Genomic DNA, 19355 nt, shown 5'->3' on the forward strand with positions numbered 1-19355 from the left:
GTCTGCAAACATGTGATGCAGATAGTAGGACCGGGAAAAAAAACTCACCGAAATAAATCATCGGTGTCGGTTACATTGTGTACATATGACTATGCACCATGCTCATGCTTTCTTCGTTACGCAAGAGAAAATATTCCTCAAATTTTACGAATCCTTCATAGCTTTTTCCTTCAAGGCAGTGACTTGGTAAACACCTAGTAACATCGAGCCCGTCGTCATTTCCTAAGGAAAACGTTACCCGGCTTGCAAGAAGTTTCCACCTATCAAGCAACGCGCGTTGCCAGCGTGTTTCATCATCCGACAGCGAAATTTTTTTCGAGTCGCTGGCCTGACTTCCCAAATTACCGTCCAAGCTTTCATTGCCAGAAAACGCTGGTTTGAAAAGCACTCTCTATTGAAAAAGCTTTCTATACAATTCAATAGAAGCTATAAAACCTGTTAGAGCTGTTCGCCCTCTCTTTTAACTCCTTGAGCGCCGTTCAAACGCGGCAATGGAAATGCAGGACACCTAAACGCGTGCCCGGGCAGCAAAGAACGCAGCTGGTCGGCTTTCATTCAGACCTTGCCGCAAGCTGGGTTGCCTCCAGTACCATGCAAAGGTCAGGAAAATTTGATCCGCAGGCATTTCGCGTTCCCTTCTAGGTTGCACTCTTTCGTCGAGAACAGCAGCTTTTCTGCGACCCCAGCGAGACGAAATGCACGTGGCGAAACTCCTGATAGTACTGCTGACCGCAATTTGTGTGAAGGCGAGCTGTGAAGAGGATCGCGCCAACTACACTGTCTTCTACGACGTCGGCACAGAAGGAGAAGCCACGCGCTTTCCCTGCCTGCAGTGTTTCGGCATGCCTTGCGTTGACGAGCGAGAGAAGAAGATGACACCTCTCGGCGGATCAAAAAAATTTTGCTGTAAGAGGTGCTCCCATTTGGCAAGTGAGTATAGTAATGTCTGAAGGCATAGCATAGCATAGTACCATACCATACTATACCATACCATACCATACCATGAATGAAGTACAGTGTAGTGTAGTGTAGCATAGTATAGTATAGTAGTGTATAGTATAGTATAGTATAGTATAGTATGATATAGTATAGTAGAGTATAGGACCCCAAGCAGCACAGGTCATCGGCCTAATATTGCAACACGATGGTCCCATCCTGGTCCTTTGTAGGGCCAGCTTTGCCAAAACAGTTTCAATGTTGGGCCAATTACTTGTGCTGCTTGGGACAGGGTTAAATGGAGAGACATGGGAGAGGCCTTTGCCCTGCAGTGGGTGTAGCCTGGCTGATGATGATGATGAGTATAGCATATTATAGTAGTAAAGTGCAGTAGTGAGAAGTATAGCACAGTATAGTAGTATATATCATTGCGTAGCGTGCGACGTATAATAGAGCGCGCGTAGTGCAGACCGGTACATATGAGCATAACATTTTCCAGTACAGAACACTACAATATATTAATTTAATATGATATGTGGTCACTGCATATATCGTTTGATAACCGCAATGAACACCCAATGAGTCTTGCGGAGTTTACCAGAACTGTACACGACGAACGCCACCAGCTGCGCGATTCAGGTTTTGTTGAGTGAAAGCTGTCTACAGCTCTCTTACAGAACTGAGAAATGTCAATAATGTACAAAGCAGGTATTGCCCGTAACTATATCACAAACATATCACTAACGATATCGTAACTATATCGCTATGTCGCATCGTAATTGATGCAATCACAATGACTGTTCGACGGAAAGCTTGGTGTAACGTGTTCGCAGCCCTATAATGGCGCTTCTACGGAAGACAGCGCTCCAGAATTTTTCTACGAATTCTAGAATAAAATGTCTTTATGGAGGAGTTCCGGTTAATCCGGAATAGCAGTTTTGTTTTTGTTCTTTTAAAAGATCACAAATGTCGCGTAATCGCAAAACTTTATTTGTGGGTAACCTAACAACTGCGTCATAGTTTTGATGGGAGGAAATAAATGTGCTGCTGGGGACAAACGTTTTCTGGACTCCAGTTCTTGGAAAAACGTTTATTGTAGCTCCGCCTCGCTACGCAGTCGCCTGATATTGTATGAAGGCAATAAAGGCCTAAATGCTTCTTCCTCTTTTCACAATATCAGGCGACTGAATAGCAAGGTGGAGCTGCAATAAACGTTGCTGCAATACTGCGCCGCTTCCTTTCCTTAAAAACCAATTTTCAATTTTTTCAATGGCACGCTTGATCACCAGCGCTCCTTTTTCTTGGAATATCAAGAAAACTCAGACTTGAACAGCAATCCCGATCCGACATATGAGAGCTGGGAAGCGACCCTTCATAGCAATAGTCCCATCGACAAGGAATCGTTGGTTCAGAGGGGCTGGATTATGATGGCGACCAATGCGTTCTCCTGTACTCAACCCACCTAGTATTTATGCTCTTAATAAATGTTTTTCTCCCTCCTCCTACCCATTACGTTCGTGCTGCTGTTGATTCATATAGAACATGCGACTTTTAAGAGAGGGAAATTTTCAGAAACGTCGATTTGCAAAGTAGTCAGTACAATCGCCCCAAAAACTTGCTTAAAATTTAATTTCATTGGTGGTGTTACTATACAGGACCTGGCTCTAGGTGCCGACTCAAGCGGGACGAACCAGCGGTCGTCTGCAAGAAGGGGTACATCTGTAGCGTCAAGCGGAAGATTTGCGTCGAAGAATGTCCTGTGCCGGACATGCCATAAAAGTTATAAAGGCAATACAAAACCGCTATAGAGGCACTTGCGTCGTACTCTCTACAAACCACTCCTTCAAATATTAACTGGTGAAATGCTTATACACAGCAAGTACAAGAGCAGTAGTATTGGACGTGAATGAGGGCACTTTTAATATTCACGAGCAGCACGCATTCTACAATAACTCATAGTAAATCTCTCATCGCAACCTGAAACCTGTGGGGAACCTATTTTATTCTTTGTCAAGCGCTTTTATTATTTAGCACCGTAGGGGCAAAGTACATGTGCACATGTTTTTCAGCGTTGCTTAAAGACGTTTATTTTGACATCACGGTTAGACGCGCGCTCGCGTTCCGCTACTGTTCACCATCAGGAGTGTAGCAGCCATTGAATTTTATGCTTCCATAGAAAGAAGCTGACGCCGATTTTTCGAAACGTTTCTAATGTCCGGTGGGGATGATGCTCAGAGCACGTCACCAGTCACGGTCACGAGCCGACCCGGGGAAGGCACTGCCGCAGGTCGGGCATCGGGAGCAGCCCCCGTTCGCGGGCATCATTTCTTCCTCGTTCATGACCCGCGCCGTCAGCCTCATCTCGGTTTGGGCTACTGGCTCTCGCTCCTGGCGTTCCTGGCGGTCCAATCTGCGCGAGGTGCGACGGCGCTGAATCAGCTCGGCGAGGCACTCGATGCAGTGCTCAGCCGGTCCGGGCTCGGGTGGTGGCGGAGGTGGCGGAGCCGGCTGAGGCATGGGCGGCATGTAGGCCGGACCGCTCATGCACTCCTGGACCACCTGGACAGTCGGCGAACCCTTGCGGCTCATGCCAGACCTGGACCGAGCGGATCTCGACTTGGCCTTGGGCGGAGGCTTGACCTCCTCGAGGAGGATCGTGGTGCCCCGCGGCACCACACGGACGATTTGTGGTTCGGAAGATGGCATGTTCTCGAGGGACACCGTGGTGCGGCAGCCCTGGAGGCAGGGCGGCATCCCGGCCTCGACCTGCATCGAGTCCGCGTTGGGCAGTCGGTAGACGGTGCCGCGAGACTGCGACGTGCCCGGACCGCACGAGACGACGATGTTGGACCCGGAGCCGTGAAGCTGCTGCCCGCCCATGTAGACGACCGTCTTCTCGCCCTTGCGCTTGACCCGCGTGTTGCTCATGATGATCTCTCTCGGCCTTGAAGAGCTGTCTTGGTATCGATGATAGCGTCTAGTCTCTGCAGCCTACTTGCCGGGGCCCAGTGTCTCTCTCGAGGTTGTCCGAGGCAGAAGCCCCGCTGCTGTCGGAAGACCACCCCAGGTGGGCGACGCTGGGCCAAGACTCTCCGCTCCGCGTCCGGGTGCTGGTCCCGAGGCGACGGTAACGCGGCTGTCTTGGGCGACCCAGGAGTAAAGACAGCCCTTAATACCGGCTGGCTTGCGCCATTCCAAAAAAAAATAGGCACGCGGAGAAGCACCGCTTTAACTTCTTCCGTCAGCGGTACGGAGCTTTTGTTGACCTCGAAATGAAAATAATTTGAGGAGGACCCAGCTGCCTGCCAGCATAAACCAGGTATCATGCTTTTAAAACCAACTGCGATTCCATCGGCAAGAGCACCGAGTGAACTGCATTGGGTGATTGTAGGTAGCTCTATATCAGCACCTGCCATTTGATATCCAGGATGCATGCTGAGATAGAGAACGAAAAAAAAACATCAGTGGTGTTGGGTATCAATGGCATCTGTTTACTGCATGCTATATCATTCCTGTTCATTGCGTGACTAAAGAAGAGAAATGTTGGACAAGAACGAGGAAAGCGCAAAAACGATAATTATGATAATGATGACCGTGGGCTCTCCGCGAAGAGTAGGCATGCGGTGCTTCATATTTCGTTCACACTTCCATTTAATTTTAGTCGAAGATGATATATCGAAAAAAAACTTAATTGAGTAGAACATAATACAGCAACTCACAGGAGGCCTGACTCATGCTTTGGAGTCATAACCATGGGGCTATAATGACCCTCCTGCTGTTAACAGCGCAGAACGTAGTCGGGACACGAGGAGAGGAGCACACATAACGAGCCCTTACATTGAACAGTGTTTAATTCCAAAGGACACAGCTTCTTATATTCGCACGGACAGCACACGTGTCAGAGAGACGTCATTTTTCAGAATGGTACACACGTCGTCCCGCACACTCAGAGCAAGATTACTGCACACCCGAAAGCTGAAGTTCCTGTTTTTGTTAACAATATGGACGGCTTGCTTACGCAATGTTCTCTTTGTTTGGTAACTTGGCGGCCTCTATAATCTCGCGGACCATCTGTTCACTGTGTTTATTCAACACTTTACATGTTTTGAATTCCGCAGCACATCTTTTGGAAGGGCAGTCCCTTACAGGAATACCTAATGCCTGCAGGCTTGATCAACGTTAATTTTGTGCACCTTCTGTTTCTCGTTTGTGCACCTGCCCGTCTGCCTAACATATTCATTCAGAAGGTGTGCCCTTTGCAATTAAACGTTCTTGAAAGTCAGCGCTCGCTGTGTGTGCTTCTCTTCTCGTGTACCGTTCTGCGCCGTTAATATCCGAATAAAAAACGAACAAGACCAAGCTGCTGTTCTGATTCTAACGACGACGGCTGGAAAGCAACGCGGATATCTCTCGGAGCTTCGTCAGGGAAGTTGCTCAACTTTTCGGATGTGCTTCATGTGGAAATACCAGATGTAATTGTGTGGCAAGCAGAAGAAAAATATGCGGTTCCGACTCAAGCACGCACTGCTTAATTGCCAAGTGGGAAGTACTTTTGTTGTTGGCTGCTTTCATACGCGACATCTATTAGCATTAATAGCGCTGTAACTGCCGCCTTGGTCAGACTTCCATGCGGTGTGAACACGGTCCAGCTCAGAATACGGGGCGATTACCTTAATCTAAGATATAACATCTGCTTTTTATGCACCTAAGCATACGGAAGATGAATACGTGGTGCAGTTAATAAAATGGAAGCAGCCTGTAATGGGAAATATTATATCGAATATAATGACTGAGTACTGAGAACGACTACTCAGCTTGAAACAAGCCGCGATAAGTTAGGAAAATAAATTATCCAATAAGACATGATGAGTGGCTGGGATGAGCGGCGGTTCCAAGCACAAGGAAAGTTTGGCAGGGAGAAGACTGCTTACGTGTGAGAATGCGAAAGCATTACAGTCTCTGGGCGCATTATTTACGTGTGGTGTTTGTACATGCATTAAAGTTCTTTTCTACGAGTGTGTGTGCTGGCATATAAGTTGCGCACCAGGCCAATAACATTCGGATGCCCTCTCTGCACGGCATGAGATTGGCTGAGTTTGCATGTGGTATATACAAGACGTAAACGTTCGATTGTTTGGGACGCCCACACACCCACGCGCGCGTATGACACCACCAGGAACTCCGTACGATGAATGGTTGCACCACAGTTTTGATACGGATGTATGGGAAGGCATAAAAATGAAAGCGCATATTTCGTCGGTTCGAATCCTTGTCGCAAGCTATCCTCCAACTTCACTAGCACTTGTAAGCCATATACAACGAGAAATCACACACCCCCTGAACGCTGCTGGACAAACGGTTGGGTCACAATTTTTGTAGGAACGTCGGGAAAACTGGCGCCACATGGAGGCCGGCCAGAGGCTAATATGTATAGAGAAACGACATCTATAAGACTGCCTACTGTGGCGGTGCTCTACTGGCTATGTGCGTCATAAGGCCGCTTGAAGACGTGACCAAATTTTTCTTGCCATCGCTGGGCCTTTCTGCACCATCTGCGAGTATAACCAAAATTTCCGCCGGCTTTTCTCGTAATGAGACTATTAATGCTTTGGCATTAAAAATACCTGTTCTGCGTCACTAAGGAGCGCTGGACGTCAACAAGTAAACAGTATAAAGTGGGATAAGCACTGGTAAGGCACCGAGCTGAGACAGCCCACAAGAACGAAAGAAACCTAAAAGCTTGGATGTTTACCTCTGACGTGCTTTCTTTCGCGAAAAGTGACAATTACTGCTTACTGCAACAAACTTTGACGATATGCTGCCAGACACTGCCAGAGGTAGTTCTGCAGGTCAAGCTAGAAAGTAGCGTTTTTTAGTTAACATGCTAGTGGTTCATGTGAGTCAAAGATAACGTTGGCATCTATCCTGCAGCTCGTTCTTAACGATGCTCGAAAGTACTCAAGTGTTCGAAACTAGACAAAAAATTTAAGCTGCATCAAGATAGTTCCATCAAGATAGGCTTCAAAGATAGTTCCAAAACTGGGCAAAATTTTTGTGCTGTTATTTTTATTCGAAACGCGGCTTTGAAACGCGAGTAGTAGTTTTGATATTTAGACCATTCCCAGATTCACTTCTTGTTTAGTGTTTTCCCTATTTTTCACAAATATAATTTAGATCGTACCGCTGGTACACACGTTCCCATATTGTTGTACTGGAGCGAAGCAAGAGTTCTCACAACGGGCACCAGTTACCGTACGACATGTACGAACCCACCGGGCACGAAAACACCTTGCGGTAATCCCCCACGTAGGTGGCTGGAAGGTTCACGGAGGCTTCACTGCCAGCTGGTGTGTCTTGCTTGCACTTATTGAAGGCCCAGTTCACGTAGAAGAACTGAGCATGAGACAAGTTCAACCCCTCTGTCGCCTCAACCACGTCATATGCCATATTCTCCCCTCTGGAGGCCCGCTTCATGGAATCCAGCCCTAGCGCAGCCGCCGCGATCATCTCGTCCGGTTTCTCCAGGCGAGGCTTGTTCAAGTAGCGGCTGCTGAAGCACTCTGCGAAGCTGCGTATCGTTGCACTCGTGTTCGCGGACCACTGCTTCTCGAAGATCACGGAATGCCAGACTAACGCCCCCAGTGTGGCACCCAGCTTCGGCAAGTGAATGAGCAGGAACCATTTCGAAACACGCTGCAAACTCAAGTAGTAGCCCGGCAGAACGAACAGCCGTAGACCTCGCCTCTCAGGAGACGTCTTCAAGTTGGTAACGGCTTCGGGTAAGTCGTGTACCACCCTGAACCTGTCCGCCAGCAACTCGTAACGATGAGCAGCGTAGTACATATCGGGAAATGTGGGCGCAGTCGCTGGGATAGATAGTCCGCTGGGCAGTGCGTCACGGGGCAGGACTACATGCATTTCTTGCACTATGTCGTAGGCGTTGTGTCGCTCCTGATCGTTGTCGTTGAAAATCCTCTTCGCCATGAAGCTCTTGAGGACAGCCGTCTTGACGGACTCAAACAGGTTAGCGATGAGGACGTCTTTGTCAACGTTGGTGACGCAATCCACGAGATAAGCGTTCCACAGGTTGCGCAGGCTCTTCACTTCGTCCTTGCAAAAGTTGATCTTAGCGCTTTCGTTAGTTGCAATCACTTCAAACCGCTTCGCTAGTCTTGCTGAAGCATCGGCAAGAAGGAAGGCGCTCGATAAAGGCTGGTTCGATAAGGGAGCCAGCTTTGAGACGAGCCGTTTGATTTCGTCAAAACATCTTACAGTCACGCGTATGCGTGAGGTATTTACAATCAGGCTAGTGTTCAGTATCTTACGAATATCGTCGGAGGAAACGCCGTGAAAAAGTGCGCCTAGCAGGAGGCCATCCCCGGTTGTCACCGAGCAATCTTTATCGATTACAGCATCGCGTGCAAAATTTTGCAGCTTGTCTATTGTGATGCTGGAGTTCATCCTCTTGTTGATAGTATGCATAATATCTGCGCAGTAATTGCATCTATTCAGGTATTCGGGCCTCTTAAGTTCAACGTGTATAGACACCGGTGACGATTGCTGACTGATTCTAACGCTAATGATGAAAAAGCCTCCATCTATAAGGGCAGTCGAAAATAATGAGCTCGCAATAGAGCGGCTTGTCATATTTGCTTTGACCACTCCGGTGTCTAGTAGTGAAGTGGCCATATATGAGGCTAGTTGCGTTATGTTTCCAGACTTCATGGCATCACTACAGGATTCATAGTAATTAACAAGTAGGTGTCCCGCTGAACCTGCCGAGAATTTCGTCCCATTGAAGATACTGCGCTCGTAGTCAGTCAAGCGTTCCATTTCGACAGAGTCCACGGGGGCGATTTTGCGGCATACGTACGCGTGGAGGTCATCGCAGGGGTTTGCCGTCGTGTCGATGACGTCGACGAGTTCCGCGGCTTCTTTCGTGCAGCAGAAGTCGTAAGCTTTGTCCTTGATATCAGTCTGCTTGTCACGACTTACAAGTGCGAAATCCAGCCCGACTACGATGAGAAGAAGAACGAAGAGGACGTCGATGGCCACCGCGATTAAGAGAAATTCGGCGTCTCGACCAGTGCGCATCGCTCGAAACGATCCCTTGTAGGACATGCGTCGAGAGGACATGGAAGTCGCAGCACCTGTTTTGAATAAACTCGTCGGCTTTGTGTCTTTGCTGTCCGGAGGTAGATTGGCCGAGAGGTCATCCGCCTTGCCCACAGCATTAGGCACCGTTTCATGGAGCCAGAAGATCTGCCCATGGCCGCTGTCGACGACTCCAGGAGGGGCAGCTTGCCTAGTTGGCCTGAAGGCAGCAGTGGTCAAAGGCTCTTCCGTTTCATCATCGGCATGCACTTTTCCGCGTGACTGTGAATGATGATCGTCTGGATTAAACGCGTCGGTGCTGACGCAACTCAGACTAGGAACATGTACAGAATCATCAAAGGAAACGGAACTCCGGCAGTAGGACGTCGGACCACTCAGAGCAGTTGAGACCGCACCGCTGGTTAACACCGTGCTACAGGGAGTCGAAGACTTCGCCGGTAACAGCAGTTCTTGGTTTAACTCTGTTTGACAGGCAGTGTCGTCTAGCTGAATTGGCAGGCACGATGACGATTTGACACTTACAGGTATTCCTTTGTCCGTGTCTGCAGATTCTTTTGGGGCACTTGACTCCTGTCTGGTGTTGTTGAGGTGGCTGGGAGACCTTTGGGAGACGTCGCTGAGATTCACGGAGGCGGTCTTCTTTCGCTTTTTCCGCGATGGCTTCTGGTCTGAAAGACTGTGAGGGTTATCGGAATTTCTGGGGGAAGTCCTTGTCTTGGTGGACTTCCTAGCCGCCTTACGCTCTTTTTTGGAGCGGCGCTTACTCTTCTGAGAACTATTCGAAGTGGCCTCGGCGACAGGTGTGCCTGTTTTCTCCTTTTGGTTAAGGTCCATAGCCTCACATAAGCGGAACGATACCAACCGCTTGTGAATATTCTTCTACTTCTTCTGCTCTAGCCATGCCCAAAATTACGAAGTAGGAATAATACTTGTACTGATGTTTTAGCGAAGAAAGCGTTTGGTAAAACGTTTTCTCCTTTAGGAACCCATCTTTTTAAGCCATTGGTGGCGCATTGTCAATGCGGCGTGAAAACAAAATTAAAGAAAAGAAATAGAAGATTTACTTTCTTTCACAAGAAGCAGTGCGATAATCATCAATTGGTAATCATCACCTTTGAGTTGCTGAGACATACTATCGGTTTTTATTCATTCGGTTTGAGTTCGCGCCACACTGGTACCCATGAAGATGTACCTATATAGTCTTCTGAATTTCTGCACTACGGCTAGTACTCAATCGAGCTGGATTAAGCAAATTAAAATTAAGCCCCCTAAAGCTGGAAAAATGTTGTGTAGTGCGACATTGTTCAGGCGTGAAACTTTGCCCAAGCACCATAGCTCTGTACAGTGCGGTATGACAAGTGGTGTGCGATGGAAGTCGCTATAAACAGCTTGTCGATCCAGCCATGCCTAGGTAACCATAACTCACCACAAATAAAAATCAAACTACACTCTTCGCTCGTTCTGCGCATATTATCTTAAACTCTCATTGAGATCTTTGCTTTTTAAGTTAAGACTAGCTCTTCAATCAATCCGGCAACATAGATTAAACAAAAATAACTATTCGGGCGTTTACTCTTGCTCGAAGGTGCATTTCAGCGGCAGTCCGAGTGTTAACGTAATGACGATGATAGTCGGAGCATTTATTAATTATGAATAGGGGTACGGGATGACCGATGGGCTAATGATATATCACTAGTTCGCGGACGACAGTGAAAACCGTGTAATTTAATCGATTCTGCCATATACAGCCGAAACAGTAAAAGACTGCCATTTCATTCTTTTCAATATTCCTTATTTTATTATTCGAAAATTTTTCCGCCCAAATCGTGCTCAAGACAGATTACCATTGTGGACAGCTAGCGCATCCGTAAGGAGTAGCTTTTACCATCGTTTCCAACGAAGTGCATCTAAGGCTGCCCCTTGTATGGAAGAAGCCGCGACGTTTTCGTTTGCACATACTTTCCAGCTGCCCATTAAAATTACTTAAGATGTTTTCAAACAGCAGGAGGAAGCCACTTGTCTGAAGTTCTAAGTAAATGCAAGCGGAGAGTTATGAGCATGGCAAGCAAAAGAGAACAACTGCGCACCAAGCAAGTGAGGCGTGACCAAGAGCAATAGAGGATGCAATTATCTAGGCACTGATAATACATGCCAACGTCCATAAAAAAAAATTAAAATGAAAGCGAACCTTTTCAGGATGCTCGGTGTAAATGCGGCAAATTGCGCTGTGGTGCTTTTCCACAGCTGGACGTTATGATTCAAAGACGCCAATAATTTTCGGACTGTGCTGCAGAGCAAGCCGTCTTTTAAAACTCTTCTAGAAACGCCGAAAAGCTTCAAGGATCTTCGTATTAGGGGCTTGAAATCACATCACGTGTTCGTAGACCTCTCGTATTCATCAAATATTTTTACTGGCCCTTGCATACTAACAACAAGTTACGGTTTTTCCCTTTCTGCCTGAAAAAGTATAGAACATTTATTATGCATAGCTTGATGCGGAGACTGAAAACGTGAGAGGACCATTAATACTTGGAAGGTTGAAGTCGACAAAGACCATATCGAGGAAACAAGGTTCAACCTTTACTCAACTCGCAAAAATCGAGGAAAATGTGACCAATTAAGGGTGAGTAATGACGCGAGTAAGCAGAGTTAAGCTCAAATACTTTTTTTTACTCCCGACACCTGTGGATAATCCTATACCTTCCGTACAGACTAGGACTCGTCTGTGTTACTTTTCTTTGTGCACTTAACTCCGCCTTGCATATATTTTAGTTTTCTCATTAAGATCAATGTGTGGCATACAGGTTGGGAAATGACGCAGCGACGATGAATCAGTGTTCGACGGTCATCTGCGCGCTGCTATTTGCTGGCGTCTTCCGTGCTGGTCCCAGTGGGTGGCGCGACTCTGTCCAAGCGGCGAAGACTCCGGACGAGTACGGCCCGTACAACGTCTACACCAACATCAAGCTTCTGGAGACCGGACGGTGGACACCATGCCTGCAGTGCTTCGCAGTTCCTTGCATTGAAGGGGAGAGGATGCTGCGGCCGTTGGACGAGTGGAACCTGTGCTGTCGGTTCTGCCGCGTTCGAAGTGCGTACATATTCGATTCAAGCTTTTCAGGAGCAGTAGGATCATCCGATGACAACAGCACTGCGTAGAGGAAAGCGCATGCAAAAGTAGCAATTACCAGCAAGCAATAACGTGAGAGTGATGACGTCTTTGCAGCGCTCACGTAGGAGCTAAGAAGAAAACAGCCGCCTCAAATGAAATATGTGTGTTGATAGGTATGCGTGTATGTAGGTAGGTACGCAGGTAGGCAGGGCAGGGCAGGGCCCGACACAGGATGGCAGGCAGGGCAAGGCAGGGCAAGGCAGGGCAAGGCAGGGCAAGGCAGGGTAGGGCAGGGCAGGGCAGGGCCGGGCCGGGCAGGGCAGGTCAGGGCAGGGCAGGGCAGGGCAAGGCAGGGCAAGGCAGGGCAGGGCAAGGCAGGGCAAGGCAGAACAGGTGGACGGACAGGCGAACAGAGGAATAGGCGGACCGACAGACGGACGGACAGAGGAACGGGCGGACGAATGGACGGACGGAAAGACGTACGCACAAGCAGACAGATATTATGCACCATGCATGTGTTACTTTCCAAGAGCTGTTTCGATAAATCCACCCACATTATTGATGGTACGTTAAGCCGCCGTGCAGAGATGTATGCATGAGAGGAGGAGAAATTAAGACAGTGAATACCTTGTGTATTACACCGCTATTACGCTGAGAGGCTTAATTTGTAAGGTTTATGCAATGACATCAGAAGAATGTTAAAGCAGGACTGAGCGATCAAACGGCTAAGACAATGTACGGGACTGTGGCGGGTAGAGTAGCGAGCGAGAATATCACGCCACAGAGCTCTGCTGACCTTCAATCGATAAAGCAGTACAATAGCAGCGTGGGCGAATAGAAATTATGAATAAAATGCCTAGTTGAGCCTACAGTGCAAAGAAGACGCCGTGCAAGGACACATCTCCTTTTTTCATTTTCGATGCGCATTTTGTAGCCTCGGTTCCTTTGTTTTAACGCATTTAACGCGGCAGCGTGCGATGTCCTCATTAATCTTTGGCAACGGCACGTCTTTTAAGCAGGCTGCACCTCCAGCAAGCACGCTACCACGCCACACATTCTTGAGCAAAGCGTTAAGACCTTCGAAGTACCGGTGCACCTACTCTGCGGCCGATATTGTTCTCGACACAGTCATTGGTAGTTTAAAACGCTTAATGGCTTGGCTGTCTTTGTCCCCAGGAGCCTTTGTAAGAGTTAGCCCTTCAGCTGAAAGCGTTGCGAAACGCTACACGTGTTTTTTCTCTGACGAAGACTTCAAAGAAAGCCTCTCCACCTAAGGGCCGCTGAATCTGCTCACGAGCTTTTTAAACATGTCGCGCCCTCTGTGGAGCACCTGCCGAAATTTCCTCTCAATTCCCAGCTTATGCGACAGCTACCTGTTCTTTAAGACAGTGGTTCTGAAGGTTACCAAATCACAGAACCGGCACTCCTAACATGTAATTTACTACAGGAAAATGATGCGTTATGTGTGGCTTTCAAAACGACAGTAGTGTGGCGACTGGAGCGCCCGCGTGAAGCTTCGTTGTGAGCTTGTGTTTGATATGTGAGGAAAAAGGTGTAAAAACTTTCGTCATCGTCCGCATAAGTTTTTTAAAATTCTCTTTAAGAAACAATTTTTTCCCGGTAGAGGTCACACGTAGTGGCACTACTCACATCTTCAGAAACAGAGACTGTCTTACGTTTTTCATGGTTATAATCAGGTAAATGTCTTCCTAGTTACTAAAAATAGTGCCACAACTAAATAATACTCTCCACTGCGACAAAAAAATCAACTTATACTAACATTATAATACCGTTAAAAACCCTGAAATGTTTGAAAAACTCTAGATTTCAAACAGGGATAGGACTAGGTGGTAAGAAAAGATATACACCCTAGACGAAATGCTTTTGTGTTCCTCCATCTAGTCCTCTTCCCGTTTGAAAGCTAGAGCTTTTTGAATATAACATGAAATACTATTTTTCCCAAGCCCTTGCTATTTTATCATTAAACAACGTGTACAGTTACTCTATAAACATCACTATACCTCTGACCACCATGTTTTCCTCCCTTTACAGAACCTGGCGAAAAATGCGCCGCTTTCCGGACCGAAGAAGCCGTTGTATGCCCAAAAGACCAATTCTGCAGAATAAGCACGAGGGAGTGCGTGTACCTACCGTGAGGTGTATTGCATTTGCAAGTGCATAGCGTAGTGTACGCAGTAAACTAACACACCCTCTGCGTCGCGGGTCACCGGTGGGTCAAGTTGTGTAGTCCCGCTTTGCGGCACGAATACTGATTGGTGCCATGAAGTCGTGGAAAGCTCAGATTTTGAAGCGAAAAGCTTCACTAAGCTAGGTAAAGCAGTCTTCGGGTAGGCCGGAGAATGGCCTTGAACGACCTTCAGCCCAACCACCTTCGTATATGACTATACGGGGTACCAAGATGGTGTCGAACCATTGACCCTTGATCCCTGACATTGACGTATGATCTTTACATGACACGATCTTTGACCTCCGACCTTGAGTTGACCTTTTATCTTTGACATTGGGTGACCTTTGGGTTGACCATTGACCTTTGACATTAAGAACATCCGATGGGGTGGTGTGAAGATAGGTGATGACATCCGATGGGGGTGTCGTAAGACCATGTGATACCACGGCATAGCCACGTGGTCGTGTGGGTATATATAGAACGCCTGTAGCGAGCGTGTAGTGGGGCTGCCATGGACGAGACTCACACGCTTAGCAAGCGTGATTGGTTTTCGCTGAATTCCAGGGTTAGCCAAGTTCAGCCACTGCCAATTTTTTTTAAAGAGTCCGCGAAAAATGCACATTCAAGACTGCCTTGCCAGCTGTTGTCGGTTGCATTAGGTTGACTTCTCCGGGGGCTCACTGGTGGGTCACGCACCACCCAAGAAAATGTAAGGGTGGCCCACCGTTGCACCACGACGCAAAGGGATCAGGGCCCAGAAAATTCCTGCCACAGTGCACTTGTTAAGCCGTTATAACGCATGTTTTGTAAATGTACAGGGAAGAGATCAGCGCTGGTGAGACGCAAGTAACGCTTTTGACAACTTTTGATGTCCTTGTACAGAGAAACCAAGTTCAGCATCAAAACGGAAACACGCGAAAAATTCAAGACCGAACAAGTAATTTAAGAATTGTGCGCAAACTTGAGACTCAACGTTCATGTTCTACTGTTTCGATCAAGAGAACTGACGGTTAGGGGGGCTGGATAGAATGAAATCACAGTGCGTGGAATAATACCACCTCGCAGTAACATGTATTAAGAGAAGTAGCCCATGGAGAGATAGTGTCGTGGTTAATAGAAGTGGCCCATGGAGTGTTAGTGTCGTGGTTAATTAAGGACTGAATGAATAATGAGAATGCAGTTTTGTTCATTACACTGAAGAACTACATCAATTCTGCGGCATATTTGAGCCTGCGATAATAATGAGGTCATCCTTTCGAGCTGAATCTTGCGTTTTAGTACGCCTATTTTATACCTAAAAATTTACCGTAATCAATACTCCTGTCCTCATTCGGTACGCTGATTCTCCGTAGAACGTCAACAGAATGTCAGACACCATACTTTGTAAGGATGCTGAGTCGTCACACACAAATGCCAATTTTTCTGCACTTAATGTTGAAGTGAGCTGGATTTTTTATTCCTTATTTTTTTGCATGGACTGTAAATACCACATACATAATGTAACCTCAGAAAATTACTTCGCTCTCTCTCCTACGTTCATTACCAAAACCATTTACATCGCGAGCAATGTGCCGCCTATCACAACTTCATCGCCACGTATACTAGGAATCTTTCATTAGGCAAACCGAACCCCAACTCCTGAAACTCCGTAAACCGCCAACACTCACGGCCGTTCACAATTCCTCATGCGGGGCTTGATGTTCCATTAATGGCCTTGTTTGCCTGTCACAACTGTTCCACGACTTTTCAATGCGACACAAGCATGGAAGAAAACAACGCCTTCGCATACATAACACGTTTAACGCTCAAAATTTCATGCTAATGACATTACGCTACAGCAGCATACGATCTATTCTAATGCGTCTTCACAACCCTGACAGAGACAGTAAAAACAGAACGCAATAATTTCGCTTTCTTTCACTCTGTTTTCTGGGATGGCAAGGATTTGGGGAAGGGGCAGAAAAGCGAACATCCACACGAATGAGACGTCATCGCGCGCAAGCATTGGCTTACCACGTCAGTTTGCGCCCTAACGCTGCAGAAAAGACCTGAAAGCTCAGCCTTAGCGCTTTAGAACGAATAGAATTATTTTCCCTTCCTCCCTAATTCATTACTTTCATAGGCCTTTGTGTGTGTGTGACAGGCCATTGCAACGGCGCTGGAACACATATCACCTCCGTTCGCTTCCGTCTTTAGTTTTCGTTTATTTCGTTTTCATCAACGAGTCTTCCGTTTTTCGTGTCCCCTATTAACAGAACCGCCCTTGGAGGCAACCTAGTTAATGACGTAAACATGGCATTAGCGATATAGTTTTGTTCTCTTTTTTTTCTGTTTTGATCTTCATTGCTTTGAGATGAGCCTCATCAGCCGTTTCATCAGACAACCTATTTATACGTTGCTATGAATGTGTGTTGCAAATTCTTTTTTTAAATCGATTTAAAACTAGCCCATCTCCTTAAGGCCTAAAAATGGTAGAGGCAGCATTTTTTGATAAATCACGTGAGATTAAAGTTAAGTTCCGGCATTGTCATCATTACAGGTAGCGAAACCAGTGTTTCGTGAATAATTGCGCTGCATTGCGAATGAAACGCAGGTGCCCTGTTTGACAGTAGCGCCGAGTTACGTAATACCTATTCGACATGCAAACTGAAGTCATCAGTCATCATTCCCAGGGAAAACCGGGTAATTTATCACATGACCAATTTGTTCGTTGAAAACTAGTCGGCTTTATTGATTTTAGTAAAGCACACAAAAAGCCCACTTCAAGCACCAGCCACTCCGGTCGCTTACCACTCGATTTCACGCTTGATTACCTGCTCTGTCACGAGAAGATAGGGGACAACTTGCGTAGCCATTATGCATCCCGACTGAATCATGATTGATTGTGGATAGAATAATTAAAATTCAGCGAACAAGTTCTCGTTAATGAGGCGTGGAACCGTAATTTGAAGACATCAATCATTACATTGACTTTCAGTTTAAGTTCCGTCCTATTTTCTTTCATAAACTGAACAAAATGAGTAAAAGGCGCAGAAGATATTGGAAGTGGTAATCTACATGGTGATTCCTGGTACGTATTCTCGTTATCTAGTGGTCGTGCCTCAACACAAATTTGTAATCTGCGGCTTAAAAACGCCAGCAAAAGCTATTCACTCAGCCAAGATCTGTGGTTTATGAAATGCCTGCGGGAGATAAATTTTGCCAATTTGCATCACAAACCATGCAGTGCTCAGCGACCACTCAGAAGTACCACAGAGTGGTGAAGTCACAAAAGAAAAACAAAAAACAAGGAAAAAAACTGGCTCGTCAAAGACCTTAGCTATAAACAAGAGCTGATGAAGGCACAGCCGAACTCTGCCATTCATTGACAGAATTCGTACAGTTGTAGTTATTCGCGACAACGTTTTATGATTGGTGGCATTCTTTATGCTGACCAATAAGAATTGTTTGTGTCATCACCTCCCAGGAACCGCTCAATCAAGAACAGGATATTTATCTTAGCATAGGTGGAGCATGACGTCACAATGGTCGCCTGCACCGGGGTGGACGGTTCAACGGAGTTCAGTTTAGCTTCCACTTTGTTAGTGGACAAATGGAAAAGCCTTTTTTCTGCCCTCACTGTACGATGCCAAGGCGCGGTGGCATCCCACCTCCCGTGGGACTCACCTTGCTTCGCCACCGTGGGTACCGAGATTCGATCCTACCGTCTGAACTACCTCTCCATTCAAGCATGAGACCCTGCTGCCCAAATGGCGTTCGCAAGACATGGCTCTCTTAGTGGCCTGATCAGAGTACTGTGAAATGATTGGCGCGTTCGTGAAGCCTGCAGCCTGCGCCCTTACAAAAATGTCTTTAGACAGTCTATAGACGGTCCATAGACCTCTTTCAATGAAGCCTATAGACTCTGTATAGACAAACCCTAGATAACAGTCTATAGGCAATACAAACCCTAGAGAGAGTCTGTAGACAACTTATAGTATTATGGCCATGCACTTTTATTAAACTTTTTTCTATACACTGTCTATTAACTATGAATTGACAAAAAAAAAAATATCTGTAGGAACGCAATAGACGCTATAAGAAATCTATTGACTGTCTATAAACTATTTTTGTAAGGGCTACTCCTCTTCACCCCCTTCCATGGTCATGCGCCTTCTTTACCTAATAAATGACTTTCAACTGAACTTAAATTTCTTCTAATCGACACCAGGGATAAAAATGTATATATAAAACTAACTTTTTCTCCCTATGGGCCACACCAGAATACGCCTAAATTATTTGTGCCGACAGCTCTCCAGGTCGACGGCGCCGCACAAATTCTTCCCCCATTGCATCTGCAGTAAGCAACAGAGCAGCGGTGCTTACGACGGAGACCCGCCATCTCAACTCGAAAGTAAGGACACCCCTCCTTATTTCTCGTCGTTTTCCAAAAACTGATGACGCTGGCGATGCATGCGTGGCTGGCTTTCCAAAAGTGGCAAAAGGTCGCCCACTACGACGCCGCGTCGCCTCAGACGGAGCTGGATGCCTTTGCAGTAGACGAGCGAGCGAACGAACGAAGAAGCCAACGAAACAACCAGCAAGCCGAAGCAGAATTCGCGCCATCGCGTTTCGCGCCAAAAATGAACGCGCCACTTCTCATCGGTCGAAATCAAGGACAAGCGCGTCTTTAGCGCCACTGCTGCTTTTTTGTGTATTTGTGTTTCAAAGAAGAAGAATTTCTGGAGTGGTGCTGCTTCCGGTGTGGCCAAAAAATAAAGTGCGCAGGAATAAACTAAACTGCCGGGTCTCTCCCGCTTCGTTCATTCGCGAAAATGGTCCTTTTTAACGACGTCGCCCTATGACGACGCCTGCCAGCAGCCGCGCACGCCCGCTCGCAGATAAGAAATGCTTCAGTCGCTTCACTCGGTTTTAACGAAAGCGGTGCAGTGTTGCCAGAGCTACGAGTTCTATCAGCCAAACCGGGAGCGAAACTCGTATAACTGCTAACGGACTGGACATGAA

At 46.9% G+C, this 19355-nt stretch overlaps 3 protein-coding genes across 4 annotated transcripts; 2 read left to right on the forward strand and 1 right to left on the reverse strand.

Annotated features, from left to right (window-relative positions):
* Window positions 1-483: 483 nt before the first annotated feature.
* Window positions 484-2852, forward strand: LOC144110073 (uncharacterized). The gene is made up of 2 exons (XM_077642888.1): window positions 484-930; window positions 2592-2852. Exons 1-2 carry the CDS (start codon window positions 696-698, stop codon window positions 2711-2713), a joined length of 357 nt encoding a protein of 118 aa, XP_077499014.1. The 5' UTR covers window positions 484-695; the 3' UTR covers window positions 2714-2852.
* A 143-nt stretch (window positions 2853-2995) lies between these two features.
* Window positions 2996-4134, reverse strand: LOC144110072 (uncharacterized). The gene has a single exon (XM_077642887.1). It carries the CDS (start codon window positions 3862-3864, stop codon window positions 3178-3180), a length of 687 nt encoding a protein of 228 aa, XP_077499013.1. The 5' UTR covers window positions 3865-4134; the 3' UTR covers window positions 2996-3177.
* A 7704-nt stretch (window positions 4135-11838) lies between these two features.
* Window positions 11839-19112, forward strand: LOC144109949 (uncharacterized). Of its 2 annotated transcripts, none has more exons than XR_013309654.1 (4): window positions 11839-12142; window positions 14216-14320; window positions 18642-18744; window positions 18827-19112. XR_013309654.1 is itself a non-coding variant. In XM_077642731.1 (4 exons), exons 1-4 carry the CDS (start codon window positions 11878-11880, stop codon window positions 19022-19024), a joined length of 651 nt encoding a protein of 216 aa, XP_077498857.1. In that variant the 5' UTR covers window positions 11839-11877; the 3' UTR covers window positions 19025-19112. The 2 variants fall into 2 exon arrangements, 1 of the variants encoding a protein (XP_077498857.1); XM_077642731.1 differs by having other exon boundaries at window positions 14216-14300.
* Window positions 19113-19355: the final 243 nt, after the last annotated feature.

The sequence above is a fragment of the Amblyomma americanum genome, chromosome 11, assembly GCF_052857255.1.
Source record: "Amblyomma americanum isolate KBUSLIRL-KWMA chromosome 11, ASM5285725v1, whole genome shotgun sequence".
Lineage (NCBI taxonomy): Eukaryota > Metazoa > Arthropoda > Arachnida > Ixodida > Ixodidae > Amblyomma > Amblyomma americanum.